Source organism: Centroberyx affinis, unplaced genomic scaffold, assembly GCF_046629955.1.
Source record: "Centroberyx affinis isolate AG114_WGS23_722 - 3 ecotype Tasmania unplaced genomic scaffold, CSIRO-AGI_Caff_v1 ptg000638l_1, whole genome shotgun sequence".
NCBI classification, from domain to species: domain Eukaryota; kingdom Metazoa; phylum Chordata; class Actinopteri; order Beryciformes; family Berycidae; genus Centroberyx; species Centroberyx affinis.
Genome location: NW_027279264.1, coordinates 145,862 through 162,361, shown reverse-complemented (window position 1 = coordinate 162,361; position 16,500 = coordinate 145,862). Strand labels below are relative to the sequence as shown.

General features: G+C 45.1%; 1 protein-coding gene across 2 annotated transcripts in view; it reads right to left on the bottom strand.

Annotated features, from left to right (window-relative positions):
* kremen1 (kringle containing transmembrane protein 1) overlaps window positions 1-16,500 on the bottom strand; it is a 55,858-nt gene that overhangs the window by 21,830 nt on the left and 17,528 nt on the right. For both annotated transcript variants that reach the window (XM_071518869.1, XM_071518870.1), the window contains exons 2-3: window positions 11,894-12,056; window positions 4,854-4,945 (exon numbers count right to left, since the gene is read on the bottom strand). In XM_071518869.1, coding sequence (XP_071374970.1) covers window positions 4,854-4,945; window positions 11,894-12,056 — 255 coding nt within the window. The remainder of the gene's footprint in view (window positions 1-4,853; window positions 4,946-11,893; window positions 12,057-16,500) is intronic.

Below are 16,500 nucleotides of genomic sequence, written 5' to 3'. Positions count from 1 at the left end.
TCTTAATCAGGGCCATATCTCATCACTGCATATTTTCCACAACGTGTAATAATAAAACCTTGGGCCAAATGCATAGCTGCTTGCTTTTGATTTCTTCAAGGTGTGGCTGGTTAGCTTGCCAGATGGATGTGATGTCTGTGGTATTGAGACTATGGTTCCATTGTGACAGACAAGCGTAATCAGGCATTCCTTTAATTGTTGAAATAAATCAAAGCATTACCTACTGTAGGTATGGTTGTGTCGTACATCAAGCTGGTAAAGTGCTCAAGTGAAAACAGTGACATCTTAAAATATCACACACTAGTTTACGGGAATTTTGAGCGACGGAGGATAATGAGTCTCATTACCCTGCACAGCAGTCTATTGTGCCATTGTAGTGGTGAATAATAAGGTGATTATAAAGGTGGTGAAAAAAATCTTCCTCTTAAAAGATACTATCATCATTTGGCCTACATCAGTTTGGTACTAATTAGTATGACGTATGATGTGAATTAACACTAAACAGAGTATGGTTTTGGTTTTGGTTTTGATCAAACCCGCACAGTTATATCATGGTCATCTTGTGCTATGGGACAGTAAAAATTGTACTTAATGCACCTTTAACATCATAAAGATTTATGTTGAAAAGGTGGGTTTATCCTCCACTGCATCCCTGGGCATTGCCTTTTAAATACATTATTCTGGATGTTATCTTCCTCATAAATCCAGCAGAAGTGCGTTCTATGCCACTATCACTGTTATACTAAAAAAAATACAAAGAAAAAGACTCGTGGCAATATGTACAGAGAACACATTTTTGAAGACTTCAAGCGCTGTCCCTTTATCAAAGTTCAAAGGACTGTATCAAACCAGGAGAAAACCTCTTGACTCTTGCCACAGCTGCTGCGCTTCACTCTAGCGCAGGAAAGCACAGTGGCACAACAAGTTTTTCCTGGTTATATGTTGTTGAGAGACGAGCTCCCAGCGAGCACATCAAAGCGTCTTTGTCTTGGCAAACGCTTGAGGACTTCACCCTGACAGTTTCACTCTGTGTCAATCAAATTGGGCTGCGGGGATACCGTCAAGTAAATGCATGTCAGCTCAAAGGAGCCACGGCAAAGAAAGTCCTCTCAGCATGGAATGTTCTGGAAACAGAGGCCTTTTTTTTTTTTAAGGAGAGATGCTCTGCGGGAACCTTGGCATTTTTTACCGGTCGGATCACTTTTACTATTATTTCCTCTTAAAGAGCTTATTGTCAAGTAAACAAGTTCTTTGACATACATACAAATGTCATGCCACAAAATCACTGAAGTGAGACATGGAGGTGTGCTTGAACTCTGTAACCAACAGCTCAATTAACGTTCAGCTGAATCATTTATATTAAGGAACTGGATTTTCTACAATATATCCAGTCGATTACAAAACCACCAACGGATGCTCTATCACAAGTGAGTGAAATGCACTTCCAATTAAAGATATTCTGTGAGTCACAACCCAGTCAAGCCAGTAGGCAAATCAAAGCAAGACGCTTCTGCCAGCGACAGCCTGTAAAAATTCTGTAAAAAAAACAAAAATGGCTTAAAATGGGTTCCTTCTTCTTTACTGGGAGTACCTCTTAACATTTAGACAGCATTTATTTCAAAACATTTACTCTGAAAAACAGCTGCAGGAAAAATAAGAATATCTCATAACGTGATCAAAGCGCTGGAAAACGTACCACACTGATGTAAAACAGTAAGGGAAAGCAGGAAAAACTCCAATCACACTGGAATTGTCCTGAAACACTAGGAACCAAAAACTGATTTTCAAGACCTTACGGCATATATCTGACTTCTGACAAAAAACAACCAAAGGTCCTGTAATATTAAGCCTTCTCTGCTCTCCTCAATGAGGCCTGATGCAATGTATTGCCCAACTGAACCAACCTGTAGTCAGAACTGAATTGCACAATAAACTACTCACGGAAAGTGATTGGATAAACAAATATTCCCAAAATTCATTAGTTGTGATTTTCAGGTACTTGAAGTAAAGGCGTATGCTGCCTGTAGGGGAATGGAGATTTTTAGAAGTATTGGTTTTCTGCGACACAGGAACTCAATGGATTTCAATAAATAACAACGCTGGTGACGAGGCTATGCTTAGCTGCGTGTTTAGTGGCCTGGGAAAGAGAACAGCCTGAAAACCAGCACAGGCTAGCAGGACAACAGCCACTCCAGTCCGGTGCTGTTCATTTCTACTGCAGAACGTCTGCCTTGAAAACAAGCCTTTTTGAAATGTTTACATTATTCCACCACATGATAGCTCCTGCCATGAGGGATTACTAGGGTCAACAAATGTCTTGACCTACACTATAATCCAGTTTGACAGGCTATGTGTTTCTGGCCTCATGCGACCTGCCTGGCGCAGCGGGCTCCACCAGGGTGTGTCACCCTCACCAGGGTGGCATGACCCTAGATGACAGGGAGCCCAGCTGGATAACAGACCAACCGCTGGCAGGCTCCAGGTACCTCTGTGAGTGGCCACCAACTACCAACCACGCGACATCAAAGCCAAGCAAAAAAGTAGACAAAACTCAGTCACAGACAAAACAAAAGCCAGACAAAATGAAAACAAAGACCACTGCTGCCCTTTTTCTGGCACACCACAGGGTTTTTCAGCCTTTCCTTGCCAGCCGCAGACTGAGAAAGACACTGACAGAGCATCGGCATTCTCTCAGTTGGCAGCCGACGCTTTCAAACACAGCAGATTGAGAACAGGCATCGCCAGAAGGTGCGGCACCACGTGGCGATTGTGGTTTCACAATAGATGAGACGGAGCTTTCGTGTCTGAGTGCTCCCTGGGTTCCCCGGAGGGAGAAACCGTCTCCACTGAACAGGCATGTTTTCATGACGCTGGGTGCCTGGCTCGCAGCAACCTTCATCTCTCTTTCTTGCATTACAGGGGGATGTATACCTCTTAATGGCCAAACAGAAAGAGGAGTGTGCGTGTTGGATACCATTTGATATGGGCGATGCTCCCAGCCCCTAGCTAAAGAACTGGGCCACATGGCGCAAGGATGGGTTACAAGCTGCGCAGTCCTGGATCCCAGACAAAAACAAGGCTGAACCAGCACATGGCAAACCCATCTGGAACAAAAGCTGGCCTAATTTCACCAGAGATAAGGGACCAACCCGGCACTAAACAGAGATGGTGTGGGCTGCTCTCCTCTTTCCCCCAAAATCACAAAGGTGGGGGGGTACTGGCCCAGACACACTGAGCTAAATGGACAGTTGTGTGAAATAGGTCAGTCGAAAGGCTAATGCCGTACGCACAAGCTCCTATACACATGGAATCACACACACACCTACACAAGCATGCACACCATAACTCCACATCCATGCACATGGACAAATACATGGGTACACACAGGCCCAAGTTGTCCATCCAGCCAGACAGGCATTATTAGATGGGTTAATGGGTCCTAGCCATTCAGACACCAGGCTTTAGTCACGCATGCTACCCAGACGGGATAATGGTGGGGTAGCTGCAGGGGGTGGGGGTGGACTCTCAAAGCCTGGTGGTACCTACTCCACTATGAGAGTGAAAAGTCTCAAACAAAATCTAGAAAAAGGTCCAATGGTCAACAAACACCAGGTGTTCGGCTCACAGAGACAAAGTCACAGCGTCTCTTACTGTCTTCCAGTTCACCTGAAGCCAAGTCCAAACAAATTTTACATTTTAGGCATTTAGGTGAGACTCTTACCCTGGGTGACTTCAGCTTAAAACACTAACACACGCATCCAATAATGAGTGCAAGGGTCAGAGCCACACTAATAAGAGAAGTAAAAAGAAATATTCCTGTGACCCTAGAAGGATCGCGGAAAATAGAGAAATGCTTGAAATAGAAGAGAGGTAAAGAGAGTGTAGGAATCTTTAACCTCAGGGAAGAATAGGAAAGTGGAAAGATTTGTAGAGGAGGAAGATATGGGAGAGGGGAATGTAATTCTGGGTCGGAGAGGATGATGGGAAGTATTTATTTTAGTTACTCATAATTTGAGTTTCAGCAGCCTTCAGGTTGTAGTTTCTTCAGCTACAACTTGTGTTTAATCACCAATTCCTGTTAGTTACTGAAACTATGCAAGTCTCAATAACACACAATTTGAATTATTCTGCTCTCTCTCTGTTATCAAATTATGGCAGCATCAAAAAAAGCCTTGGGTTGATCCACCTGAGCTCGTTTTCAACGGCAGCGATTAAAAGGGTGGAGGGGGAGAAGTAAGTGCTGGGATTAAAGACAGACATCTCTTTGTAACTGTGAACCAAACCGGTAGAGAAGACACACAGAAGCAAAAAAGCACATTATCTCCCTAACCAATAGAACCCATCATTTGTTCAGACACTGGCCGGCACACACACTCCACACACACACACACACACACACACACACACACACAAACAAACAATACATAGTGCACACACACAAACACAAACACAAGCAGGTACTATATGCAAATGACTACTCATATCAACAATCATGTCAAAACAAGCTCAAAAGCCGAAAGGAAACTCATGAACACACACACACACACACACACACATACACAGCCAGTGATTGACAGCTCGCATTAAAGTAAGGGCAGGTCCGGGCATGGCAGGAGGAGGGGTAACGGGAGGCAATTAGAAGCATTTCTCTAGGTGATAATAGCTGGGTACACGCCATACCATCTATAAAAGCTATTCATAACAGGCAGGGAGATGAGCACAGCAATGCAGTTGGCTGGTCCGTGTGCCTATGATGTGGCCCTGAGGGGATGCAAGGGCAGGAGAGAGAGAGATAGAGAGAGAGAGAGAGAGAGAGAGGAGTGGAGGGAGGAGTGGCACTGTGATTCTCTTACTCTGGCAGGTAGGGATGTCGCAGTATCTCCAGTAGATGCCGTCCTCATGATCGGCTATGTAGCACCAAGGCTGGACGTCCCCGTCAGGATTCCTGCAGAAGTAAGGGAAACAGGAGGAGGGGGAGGAGGAGGAGGAGGAGGGGGGGTGATGAAGGAGGAAAGGGAAGTGAAAAGGAGAGAGCAAAGGTAGAGAAATGTGAAAGGATGGGGGGGAAAGAAGCGGGGGGGGGGATATAAGAGGACAAAAACAAAAAACACATGAAGAGAGGTTATCGACTGAAAAAAACCCTGCTGCAGACGGCTGAATACTCAATAGCATTTCAGAGGGAGATTATCTGTGTCAATCATCCCCAGTAGCACCCCTCGGTGCTGCGCTAGCCGCTTGTTGGTTTAGCCTCTTCCACCGGGCTCCAGAGGCTTGACCATGCATGTCAGTCAGGGGCCAGACCAATGGCTCTTTGATGGGTGGTGGTGGTGGTTGGAGGTGGGGGTGGGGTGGGGTGGGGGGTGGTCTCTTTGTTCCGGGCCAGACCCAGACCTGAAAAAGGGGATGGGTGACGGGGGGCAAAGCCTTTGTCTGAGGCCGCGGTTCTCTTTGAACCGCATCAAGGCACTTTTAACCCCATCATAATACGGCTGACAGTTCCCCCTCGGTGCCTTTTTTTGCTTTTCAGATTCACTTACAACAGCGATGAGAAGTGGGACTGAAGATAGAAATAGCTGTGAGCTCAGTGCAGGCGCCGCCTCTCCGGGGTAATCATTACAAAAGAGCGACTTTGTAAATCAGCAAGTTTACGACTTCTAAATTGCTGATGCTCAAAATCGAAGCAGGTGGAATACGGCGTGAACCGATTTTGGTGCCATTTCAGCAGTTTAGGTTGTATTTCAGGATTATTGTGAACTGTAAAAATACACACCATGTCGACACAAAAAAAAAAGCCTTCTAAGATGACATTGCTGTTCTTTTTTCAGCCCAGACTGTAATTGCTAGAGACCTTTTCTCTTCTCTTTTGACACACCTCATTGTAGCATCTTGAAAAAGCCCCGGGGCTCTGCGCTATCCCATTTCGCCTTTTGTGGGCAAAATTGTGAAGGGCGTTTCCATTTCTTTTCTTCTCCTATCAAAAACACTTTCCTGAGTTTCCTCCTCTCTTTTCACACTTATAATGAGGTATTGACAAAGATGTCGTTTTAGCTGCATTGCTTTTTTTTATGCAGGGATTTTTTTTTTGGGATGAACTCAAGTTTAAGTGCCCAAAAGCACTTTGCTCTCAACAACTGGCGAACAGTTTCTGACATGAAGATAGAGCTTCTGTAGTCACATTTTTAGCTATTCTATGTTCTACCATAAGCAAAACAACCCACACCTTTTCTTTTGAGCTGAAACCTAAAGTATTCCCACGTACACAGGAAAGCAGCTTTGTTATCCAGTAAGTTTGGACACCGTATCTTGGGCCCAGATCTGTTTGTTGCTCCACCCAGATTGGAGGCAGACACCTGTTTGTTTGGCCTAAGGCGACTACTGCCATGGCAGTAAAGAGGGGGAACTGTGTCCAGCCCTCCAAAGTTGAATTACAGACTCTTTTTCTCTCTCTCTATCTCTCTCTCACACACACACACACATTAGGCCTGTCAGCACGTAATAGCCCTATTTGAAATAAGATTCCAAAGAACTCATCTATAGCCACTTAGGTAATTTACTGCACTCTGTTAATCACCCCCTAAGGAGGCAGACATGAATTACAACCATCAGCGCAAAAAAAAAAAAAAAAACACACACCGCCTCAGTAGACCTCCCATCCCATCTCTGACCCACCAGCATCTTTGATCACCAAACGATGTAGTGTGGCCCACCGCTCTCTCGCCCCAAGCGCCCTGTCCCCCGCCACAAACAGCTTTTCATCTCTCTCTCTCTCTCACACACACACACACACACACACACACACACTTTTACTACCATGGGAACATCATCCAGGGAGCTAAGGTTAACAGGCCAGCCCACATGAAAGAGAAAGAGAGTCACTCCTGCCCCAAGGTGCCAGTGTGTGTCTGAGTGCCAGTGTGTGTGTGTGTGTGTGTGTGTGTGTGTGTGTGTGTGTGTGTGTGTGTGTGAAGGGAAGGTAGGACAGAGGTTGGAGAGCGGACAGGTGAGGTGCCACGGTGCAGATAAGAGCAGGAGGGGATAGACGAAAATCCATCATTTTAACCTGGTAGGACAGAAAAAGGCTTCGGTCTCCGTGAAGCCACTCTGATAAACTTGTGTGTGCTGCCTGTGTGTGTGTGTGTGTGTGCGTGTGTGTGTGTGTGCATGAGTGTATATGTGTGTGCATGCATTCACATCCATGTGCATCAGAGATGGCCTTGTTGAGCTTGTTGAAACACTCCCATACCCAGAGGTAGATCACAGAAGATGTTTGGACACTTAATTGCCACAATTACGCTGATTGTCTCATTTTGCTCGGAGTGAGCCACACACTTCGGTACAGCGCCAATTATAGCCACAATGCTTTTTGCCTCACAGGCTCTCCGGTCTCGCATTCGAAGGCGGCGTGGCTTACATGTGAACATTGAGAAAAACAGCTGTTCTTGGCTGGCTGCTGTTCAAAAGCTTTTCTTTAATAACCATTTTCCATGTACCTTAATCAGAAAATTTATGATATCTTTAAAATTCCTGGCACCGTGCGGCTATAAAAAAAAAAAAAAACTCTAAATCATTTACATCAAGCTGTAGAAAACGTGCGGCGGAGGGCTGGCAATAACATGCTTTTGGTGTGCTGGGTTGAAGTATTTTTCACGAGCTTAAACCTTGTGTTATTAAGTGAGATTCTAGACGGGCTGCGTTCAGCTAAACTCTGAAGACACGTAAAAAAAGATGAAAGGCTGGAGAACCGGAGTGAGGAGAAACGCTGATTGGAAGTGGGAGTGAGAAGCTTGTCTGGTTTGGGTTTTGAGGTCAGCAGCAGATCAGAGTCTCACAATTTACCGCCCGAGAGAAGACTCTTTTATTGACTTGGATGACTTAGCATGTGACCTGCGGCACGCCACGCTGCGTGAATGCACATATGGATAGAAGACTTGTTTGTATATTATGTAGAGTGATATGTGTTAGTCTACTGTCTATTGTATGTCTTGCACTCTCTCCGTGCGCTAAATGTGAGGTCCTGTTCAGTTGTCCTGGTCAGCTGTCTATATCAGTGGTTCTCAACATGGGGTCCGGGGACCACCAGGGGTCCTTGAGGGCATTCCAGGGGGGTCCCCAGCAAATTGATGAATGGTTAAACTTCATTATTTTGTCATTTTAGAATAACTATTTTGATCATAGTTCCACTGTTATCTCTCTACCTACAGTACAGATAGTCATGGAATTCTGGACAAAATCATATCTGACAATAAAAAATATTCTCAGATTTGGGTCCGAGAGACAAAACCTCATCAAATGGGGGTCCGTGGCCCTAATGTGGACTAAATTAGGGGTCCTTGATATGAAAAAGGTTGAGAACCACTGGTCTATATGTTCCTACACCAACGTCATTAGGAGAAATTCCTCCACATTTGCAGTATAAAGTGATCCAAGTCTTGTGGGACACTTCTCTTCACCCCTACCGATTTGCACCTGACATCATGGAGATCCGATTACAATAAACATGGGGAACACTATTCACTCTGGCATTGCCATTATCTCATACATGTAAGGGAAAAGCATTAGCAGCTATAGTGGACGCTCATAAATCCTACAGTACACACACACACCTGCATATAAATAGCCAGGAAATGGCTGGCAAAGCTATTCAACCACCCACTGAACCATCATGCACTTCGCACCCTCACACTAATGGAATAGGGGGAGAGTCCAATCTCAGCCCGTGGGAACAGTAGATTGGAAGGAACAATAAACGAAATATAAATCTGCCCTTTCCATTTGTGTGATGTCCTTCTTATGAATGTCATTAAGCATTCTGCAAAGGTCGGAGAAGTATCGAAGAAACGAAGGGAAGGTCTTGCATAAGTGTAGAGCGACATCCTGGGGCGTTGTAAGATCCAGGATGAGGTCGTGCCCTTCTGCTCCGTTTGATATGAATTGAACTCAGAATTGAACTAAATTGATTATCAGAAATGTGATATTCACTCTTGGATGCGTCTTGCCAAGTCTTGGCACAAGGCACAAGAGCTCTAGGCCTTTCCTGAGGCTTTTTGGGGGGGGATTAATGTGACATTTCCCCTCTGCCCAATTTCTCCCTGTTTTCACTGGGGTATTTTATAGCGGGCTATAAAGATGAAATATGGCGGCTATTAGGGCTCTTTCTCTAGAACCACTGTGGTGCCCTCTCAGCTAAATCAGCATGGGGAAACGGCAGTGATGGGGACGGGAACAGAGTTTATAATCCACACTTCTCTGCTCCTCAATCCCCATTTCAACGCCACCCCACCTGCTTCACTGTCTGAGCCTTACATATATTCAGGGGCACACACACACACACACACACACACACACACACACACAGATGTGGCTAACTCCTGTACATCCGATCGGTGCACGGCACCGTGTGTTAAAGTAAAGACATGCAATGATTCTTGGCCTCGCATTATCCACCTGTGCCTTGGCCTCAGCACTCGTCTCATAAAACCTCGCTTGGCTCTGGGATCAGACAGGCCATAACCCCCCCTCCCCTCCCCTCTTTTTCCTCTCTCTCTCTTTCATTCCATTAACTCCCCTTATGTCTAGGACTTACCACCTATTGTGGAGTTCTAGCCAAGGCTTTATCCAGAAACTTCCGCAACATTTAAGCCCCACATGAGAGACGGACAGAGATGTGGTAGGGGAAAGAGAGAGAGAGAGAGAGAGAGAGAGGTAGAGGGTGAAAGGAGGTAAAGAAATATTGGAAAACAGAATTTGAATGGCAAGATGGGCCTGATGTAAATAAGGACGTTTGCAATCCAAATCAGTTCCCCCACATGGCTGGAACAAAGCCAGCTTTCCGTGATCAAACAAATCAGAGGGGAGGACGTTACACGTTACTTTCTCTGTGGCGGGAATTCTCTTATGCAGAAGGCATCCACACAACACACACACACACACACACACACATATGTGGGCGTACGCATGCACACATACTTGACCCCATGCAGACATGCCATAAATGCCAATTCTCATCTATTCACAATGAAGTAGCCACTTTAGTCCCCATGGTACTGCAGATGAGTGACTCTTAGATTGAGGGTGTCTGAGAGAGACTGAGGGGCTGAAATAGGTTTAGCTACAGTCCTAAGTGAAGTCGACTGACAGAAATCCCTTGTCCCCCTGTCGAGAAGTAACAAAGCAATGAGCTGTCAGTGAGTCGGAAAAGCCGCTAGCTGCATCAGAGCCGGCAAAAACAGCCGAATCCAAACAGTGAGGATGTCCATTTTGCATCGCTCGTTGGACATAACACACTCCTAATGTGCAGGGGAAGCTTTCCGCGATCCTCTGTGTGTATCCTACTCATAAATCTTCCAAATACCCGTCCAAGTCAAGTAAAAACAAATCCGTCCAGTGCCACTTCAAAGCATTGTTGCCTTATGAGTTTACAACCATGACTTAGAGAAATGTTTCAGAGGCTTTGGGTTTGTTGGGGGGGTGGCTGTACTTTTTCTCGATCTGGGCCAAGCCACTGTTCTGGAAGTCTCGTGCATTTGAACCGACTCACGAAGGAGTGCGGCTCTCTACAAATACACAAGTTTCGACAGTCATGCATGCAACACTGACAGTCATACATTGAGCGTGACTGACGGATAGAAAGGGTTTCTAGACACCCCAAAGCCACCATGTCCCCCTCACATTCCAGGGATGAGGGATAGAGATTTGCTTATACAAACTCTTCAAGCGTGGCTGCGTCCCTGCGATGACAGGGCTAAATTTTCTGTTCGGGTGTCACCAATAAAATATTCAGAGGTGAATGTCTGAGCGGGTCCCGTGTGTTTAAAACCCTTGCCAAAACGACAAGTCTAGGCTCTAAATTATTCAGGAAGTGGAAGGATTTGTCGAGGAAGTTGAAAGCTTTGTCAAACATCAATATCATTCTGTCTTAGTGATTTCTAAAAGTGCTACGTGTGGCATTTTAATATCAATAAATCATTACCACAATAATTTTGACACATTAGTGTAGTAATCATAAACAAACAAGACCAGTGCTGACAAGATTGGCAGCCTCTACTGGCCTCCACACTGCATTTTACAGTGTGCAACTGGATCAGATTCGGCAGGGAAATCTGCTGGGTTGTTTTACGGCACAAAACAGAAAGAGGGCCGCTGTTCGTCCAGTGCAGATGGAGCTAAAGCTTTCTGGCAATGGTAGGTGGTGAAATGAGAACAAGGAAAAATCACTTTATCAAAATATCCCTCTTCTTGCTCTTCAAAACAAATGCACCCAGAGAAACAAGGTTTATGGGAAATGTAGCCAGCACCAACAATACCACTGGCATGAGATTGGGGCTAGTAATCGTCTCCACCATGGTCTCATTTGTTTATCATCAGGGTGTCATAATTAATTTGACAATTCATGTTTAAAAATGCTACACACATTATCATCATCACTGATGTTCCATACTTCCTATAAGTTTAGATTGAGAGGAAGACTGATGACCAAAAACAAAATGGCATAAGAAATCCAGGTTCTGGCACTCAAGGAGGTTTGAAAAATGTAAATGTAAAGGGTGTGACACCCTGAAGAAGGCGCAAGCCGACACGTGTTGGTGTATTTTTAATGATTCTAGCCCATTGAATTAAAGGCCTTTTACATTTTTCAAACCTCCTTGAGTGCCAGGACCTGGATTTCTTATGCCATTTTGTTTTTAGTCATCAGTCTTCCTCTCTCTCTGAAGTATTCCCTTCCATGAGCACCGGTGGTTTGAGGGACACCAGTAGCGCTCCTGCTACCTTTCTCTCTTCCTATAAGTTTCTATACTCCTAGGATCACAATTACATATTTTTTTTAATTAAAATCCAAACAGATAACTTGCTATCCTCATTTTCAATTAGTAAACCATTTCTACAGCTAACTCACCTGCAGTAGTTGTGGCTGCCCAAACCCCCCTCTCCGTTGGGGTACTTGAGGGTGTTGTAAGGGTGCTGGAAGGTCTCATTCCAGTAGAGGCAGGGCTTCCCCCCCTGTAAGCTGGTCTGGTTCTGGAAGCCTCTGTAGTCCTCTCCGTTGGCAGTGTAACACTCTGGAAACAGAGGAAAAAGAGATGAAGAAAGGGAGATAAACGATATTAAATCTGAATTTGGTGTCTGTGATAAGGCATTATAGGTCTATTCAGATAAGAATCCAAAGCTTGCCAAGTGGCTTTAAGCAGGCATGTAATAGGCGACCACATAAGCGGGTACACTTGATTGAGAATCTGGGTTGAGTGAAATGGTCTTGTGTTATTACAACGTTTTAATGAATTTGGAATGATCATAGACGATAGGTTTTGGAATAATTGTATTCTTTGCCCAGTCTCAATTCAAACTCTGGCCAAGCGTGTTAAAGTGAGATCAATCACGGCATTGTTTCAATTAATGTCACCACAAGAGCTTAGAAAAAAAGACCCGCAGATATACAGCGAAAGCAAACATGGCTTGAATTTGTGTATGACAACCACATGGGAGAGAGAGAGAGAGAGAGAGAGAGAGAGAGAGAGAGAGAGAAAGAAAGAAAGAAAGAAAGAGAGAGAGCCCGGTTCCCAAGGCAAAACAATGGTCGGAGCAAGGCTTTTCTCCCCTGAAACAGAGAATTCAAATAAACAATGGCTGATGGGAGTCTGATGAGCTGTCGTAGCTCATCGTACGGGGCCTCAGGGGCCCTCGCGGCAAGAGTTTTAACAGCTTTGACTGAATTCCCCTTTGATTTCATTATGATGGAAAAATATTAATTTCATACTTTGACTGTTATTATTACTGCAGGTGCTCATAACTGCTGCAACTGTTGACTGCACAGGCTTCCCCTTCAGTGTAACCAGCAGGTTTAAAACAGTTTTTTCAGTGTAAACATTGGACATTAACAACTTACATTTTTGCAAAAATCAAAGATGCTGCAAAAGCAATGGTTGTGAAGCTCTGATATGCATTCTTCATTCTTTAAATGTGTATGTGTTACACTTACTGGTGTTAACTTGTCTGAATTTCAATATGTTATGCAAGAGCACATGGAACAAAATCACAACGCTCTGATATCATGCCTGCCAATCAAACGTTAACAAAAAAAACTCGACTTCCACTCTTGTTTGGCTTGTCTCCATGGGGTCTTGTTGCTATGTATGCGGTTAGCCAATGACCGGTCCCTTTCATCAAGTAGAGCTGTCTCGGCTGAGTATGAGCTAATGCATTGCAATATGACAGTCATTATGCCCCTTGGTGAGCCAGCTGTGCTGCAAGGCGCTTTCTAATTCTCTTTTGAGTCCAAGGTTTCCCAACTTCCTCTCCCTCACCTCTGTTCTCCTCTCATCTCCTCTCTCCCATCCTCTGTTCTCCTCTCCTCTCCTCTTCCCTCCTTCCCTGTCATCTCCTTTCAACTTTTCTACAGAGGAGCATGTCTTTGGGAATCACTCAGCCTCACAGCCTTCTAACGCAGCTTCTGTAGTTTGTTGCCAGGTCTGTCCTTGGATGGCAACCCAGTAAGTCAGCTCTAGATGTTGTTTCACAAGCTTAGAGGAGCTGGGCAGCATCAGTAATGGCAGTTCACAGAACCAGACTCCAGTAGAGTTGTTCTCCTATCTGTGGGAGACCGATAAACTCACAGATCAAACTTCACTGAGCAGATTACACAAGAAGACGGTCATAAAGTGAACAAATGTGGAAATGTGGGGCCCAAATAAGAAAAAAGTTGCCAAAGCTCTGTGTGTAGTAATTGGATAACCACATTTTCCATCCTTCCAACGCTTACAGCACAAACTTATAGATTTTCCTCGTAAAGCTAGTTTGCATGCACACACGCATACACACCTCCTGCATCTACCCCCCCTAAATATACCGCTAACACTTAATTTTAGAGTAAAATCAGAGGCCCGGCTGTTCTCAGTGTGTCAGCTAAAGTCGCTTTTAATTAAAAGTCGTTTCGGTGGTGTTGTTCAGTCAGGCCTATCAGCCATCCATCGTCTGGCTGACAGGGGCTCACCTGCAGTAAGGAGCTGCAGGGTGTCATGTTCCTGTAATTATGATGCCACTCTATTGTCTGTAAATGGCTCGACTCTCTCTTAGCAAATTAATACCGCCTCGGCATGGAAGGATACCAACCGGCGGGTCGTAAATCCACCTGAGAGTGGCTGAAGCGGAACATGACTTCATAAAAGTTGAAAACAGCTTAATGGCGTTACGAGAGGGGTCGCGCTCTCGCTGCCCTTACGCGACGGAGCGGTGAGAGGGGTGGAAAAAAACACGTTATCATCGCCGGGCTGACACCCAGAGGACAGACGAGGAGTGTTACATAATGCAGACTCTGCAGGTTTGTCATGCTGCATGTGTATATGATAGGTAATGGAGGTGGATGCAGACTGATCATCATGGCATAATGTTTCCTGTGGAATATTTTGGAGGAGTGAGGCAGGAGTGATTTTGTTTCCGATACGCAGGTTTGCTCCTGAGCCCGTTCCAACATTAGTGCCGGTTGGTGCTGCTGATTAAGAATGGCTCTTATTTAGATATTTATGCCATGATATTTGGACCATTGTGCTGCAATTGCAGTTTGGTTTTGAGGTTTTTTTTCTTGGGAGGTGGGGGAGCAGATGATGGATTTTCATAGTATTTACATTTTTGTAGCTGTGGGGAGCCACGGCAGCTGAAAGAACGTGGAGGAAACACTGCCGTGGAGAGCTTGGCTCCGGCAGAAGCACAATCATGAGTCACTTCTGTCCAAAAGCAATCACGACTGTTACCGCCCCAGTCAGCGAGGATACCGTCAGGCAAGGACAGGGCAACCGACTGCATCCCAAATGAGCTCATGTCCTTCAAATATCTTCTCCTCGAAAAGAGTGGGCATTGAAATGACTGAACTTGGCTGTGTGCGGCGCTGCTCAATGCACTGTATCAAAAAGAAAGATCCAAATGACTTTGTAAATGTCTCCTCTCCTCTCCTCCTTCGGGAAACTTTAGTGTGGAGTTTCAGGACGAAGCAGCGCTTGTCTGCACATGGGCCGCTTGGAACGAGCCGCTGTTGGCAATCACCTCGCCCTGCTGCGGCCAAGTTAGCTTTCCAGGACGAGATGGTAAATATGGCAGCGTTTTGCCACCGGGGGGAGAGGAGGGGGTGTTGATGTGGTTTCAAGGCACCATTTGCTTGTGGTGGGAATGGGAAGTAGCGGATCTGCAAGGACTCAGAGATAAGTGAGGCCATCGTAAAGATGAATGGAGCATTTAAAAGCCCTGCGGACGGCCACACATCCATCAACCTAAAGAAATGGCCCACTTTAAGTTGGAGCGGTGTGGTTCCGAACATTTCGTCCCTGTCCTAGAGGAGATGAAGAGCTCATCCGCTGATTGGACCGTCGCCACCTCAGACCCTCAACAACCCCCAGCCCCCACCCCACACCCCTCTCCTTGTCACCAAGCAACCGTTGCGCTCTCGTCACATGGGCCCGGGCTTTCTTGTGGTCTCATCACAGGCCGTGATGGGAAACAGAACCACCACCGCATGAAAGACAGAGAGAAAGAAAAAAAACTCCTATAAAATACATGCAGATCTACAAATAGAAAAAGTCCGGGAAAGGGAGGAGGAGGACTCGCCCTCGACCAAGCCCTGCGCTCACAGAATACCGCACCGCCCCGGCAACAAGAAAAAAAGGAAACAGCAGAGGATCGTTGAGAGAGAACTAATCGCCCTGTTATTATATTTGTTGGGATTTGTGGCTAATGACTTCCACATTGTGACTTCAAATGCACTTGATGCTCTGAGGAAGAGGGGGGGGGGGAGAGAGAGAGAGAGACAGAGGGGGAGAGAAAGAGAGAGAGAGAGCATGGGGCTTTGGTCATGTGATCTCCAGAACACAAACAAACAAGCTTACAAACAAATGGTTTCTCTGAAACGCGTTGCCAGGTCACACAAGAGCACTTATTTGTTGTGTTTGCTACGAGGGATGAAAAGCAGCGATAATTACAGACGACTGCTTCCTCACAGAGGGCTGACATAAAGAGCTTCCTTCCATCTTTATTATATGCTTCGAGCACAGCGGACAGCCAAACAGGCTTACTGCATGAGCAATATTTCCATTATAATAAAATTACATAGAATGAGTTCATAATAGGAAGTGCTAGCTGCATAATGTACATGCAACTCCTTGCTACATGCACTAATACCACCAACAACTGCAAGCAGGATACATACACTACCAGTCAAAAGTATGGACACACACATTTTTCTTTACTTTTACTATTTTCCACATTTTAGAACAATAGTAAACACAGCAAAACTATGAAATAGCACGAATAGAATTATGCAGTGACCAAAAAAGTGTTAAACAAATCAAAACTATCTCTATTTCAGATTATTTAAAGTAGCCGCCCTTTGCCTTGATGGAAAGGCAAAGGCTTTGGAAAGAAATTCATACATAGGCATATTTATATTTGCTAAAAAAAAAAACATTCAAGCATTTAAGCAAAAGCCTTTAGAGCAAAATGGCTTTAAGATAATGAAAAACA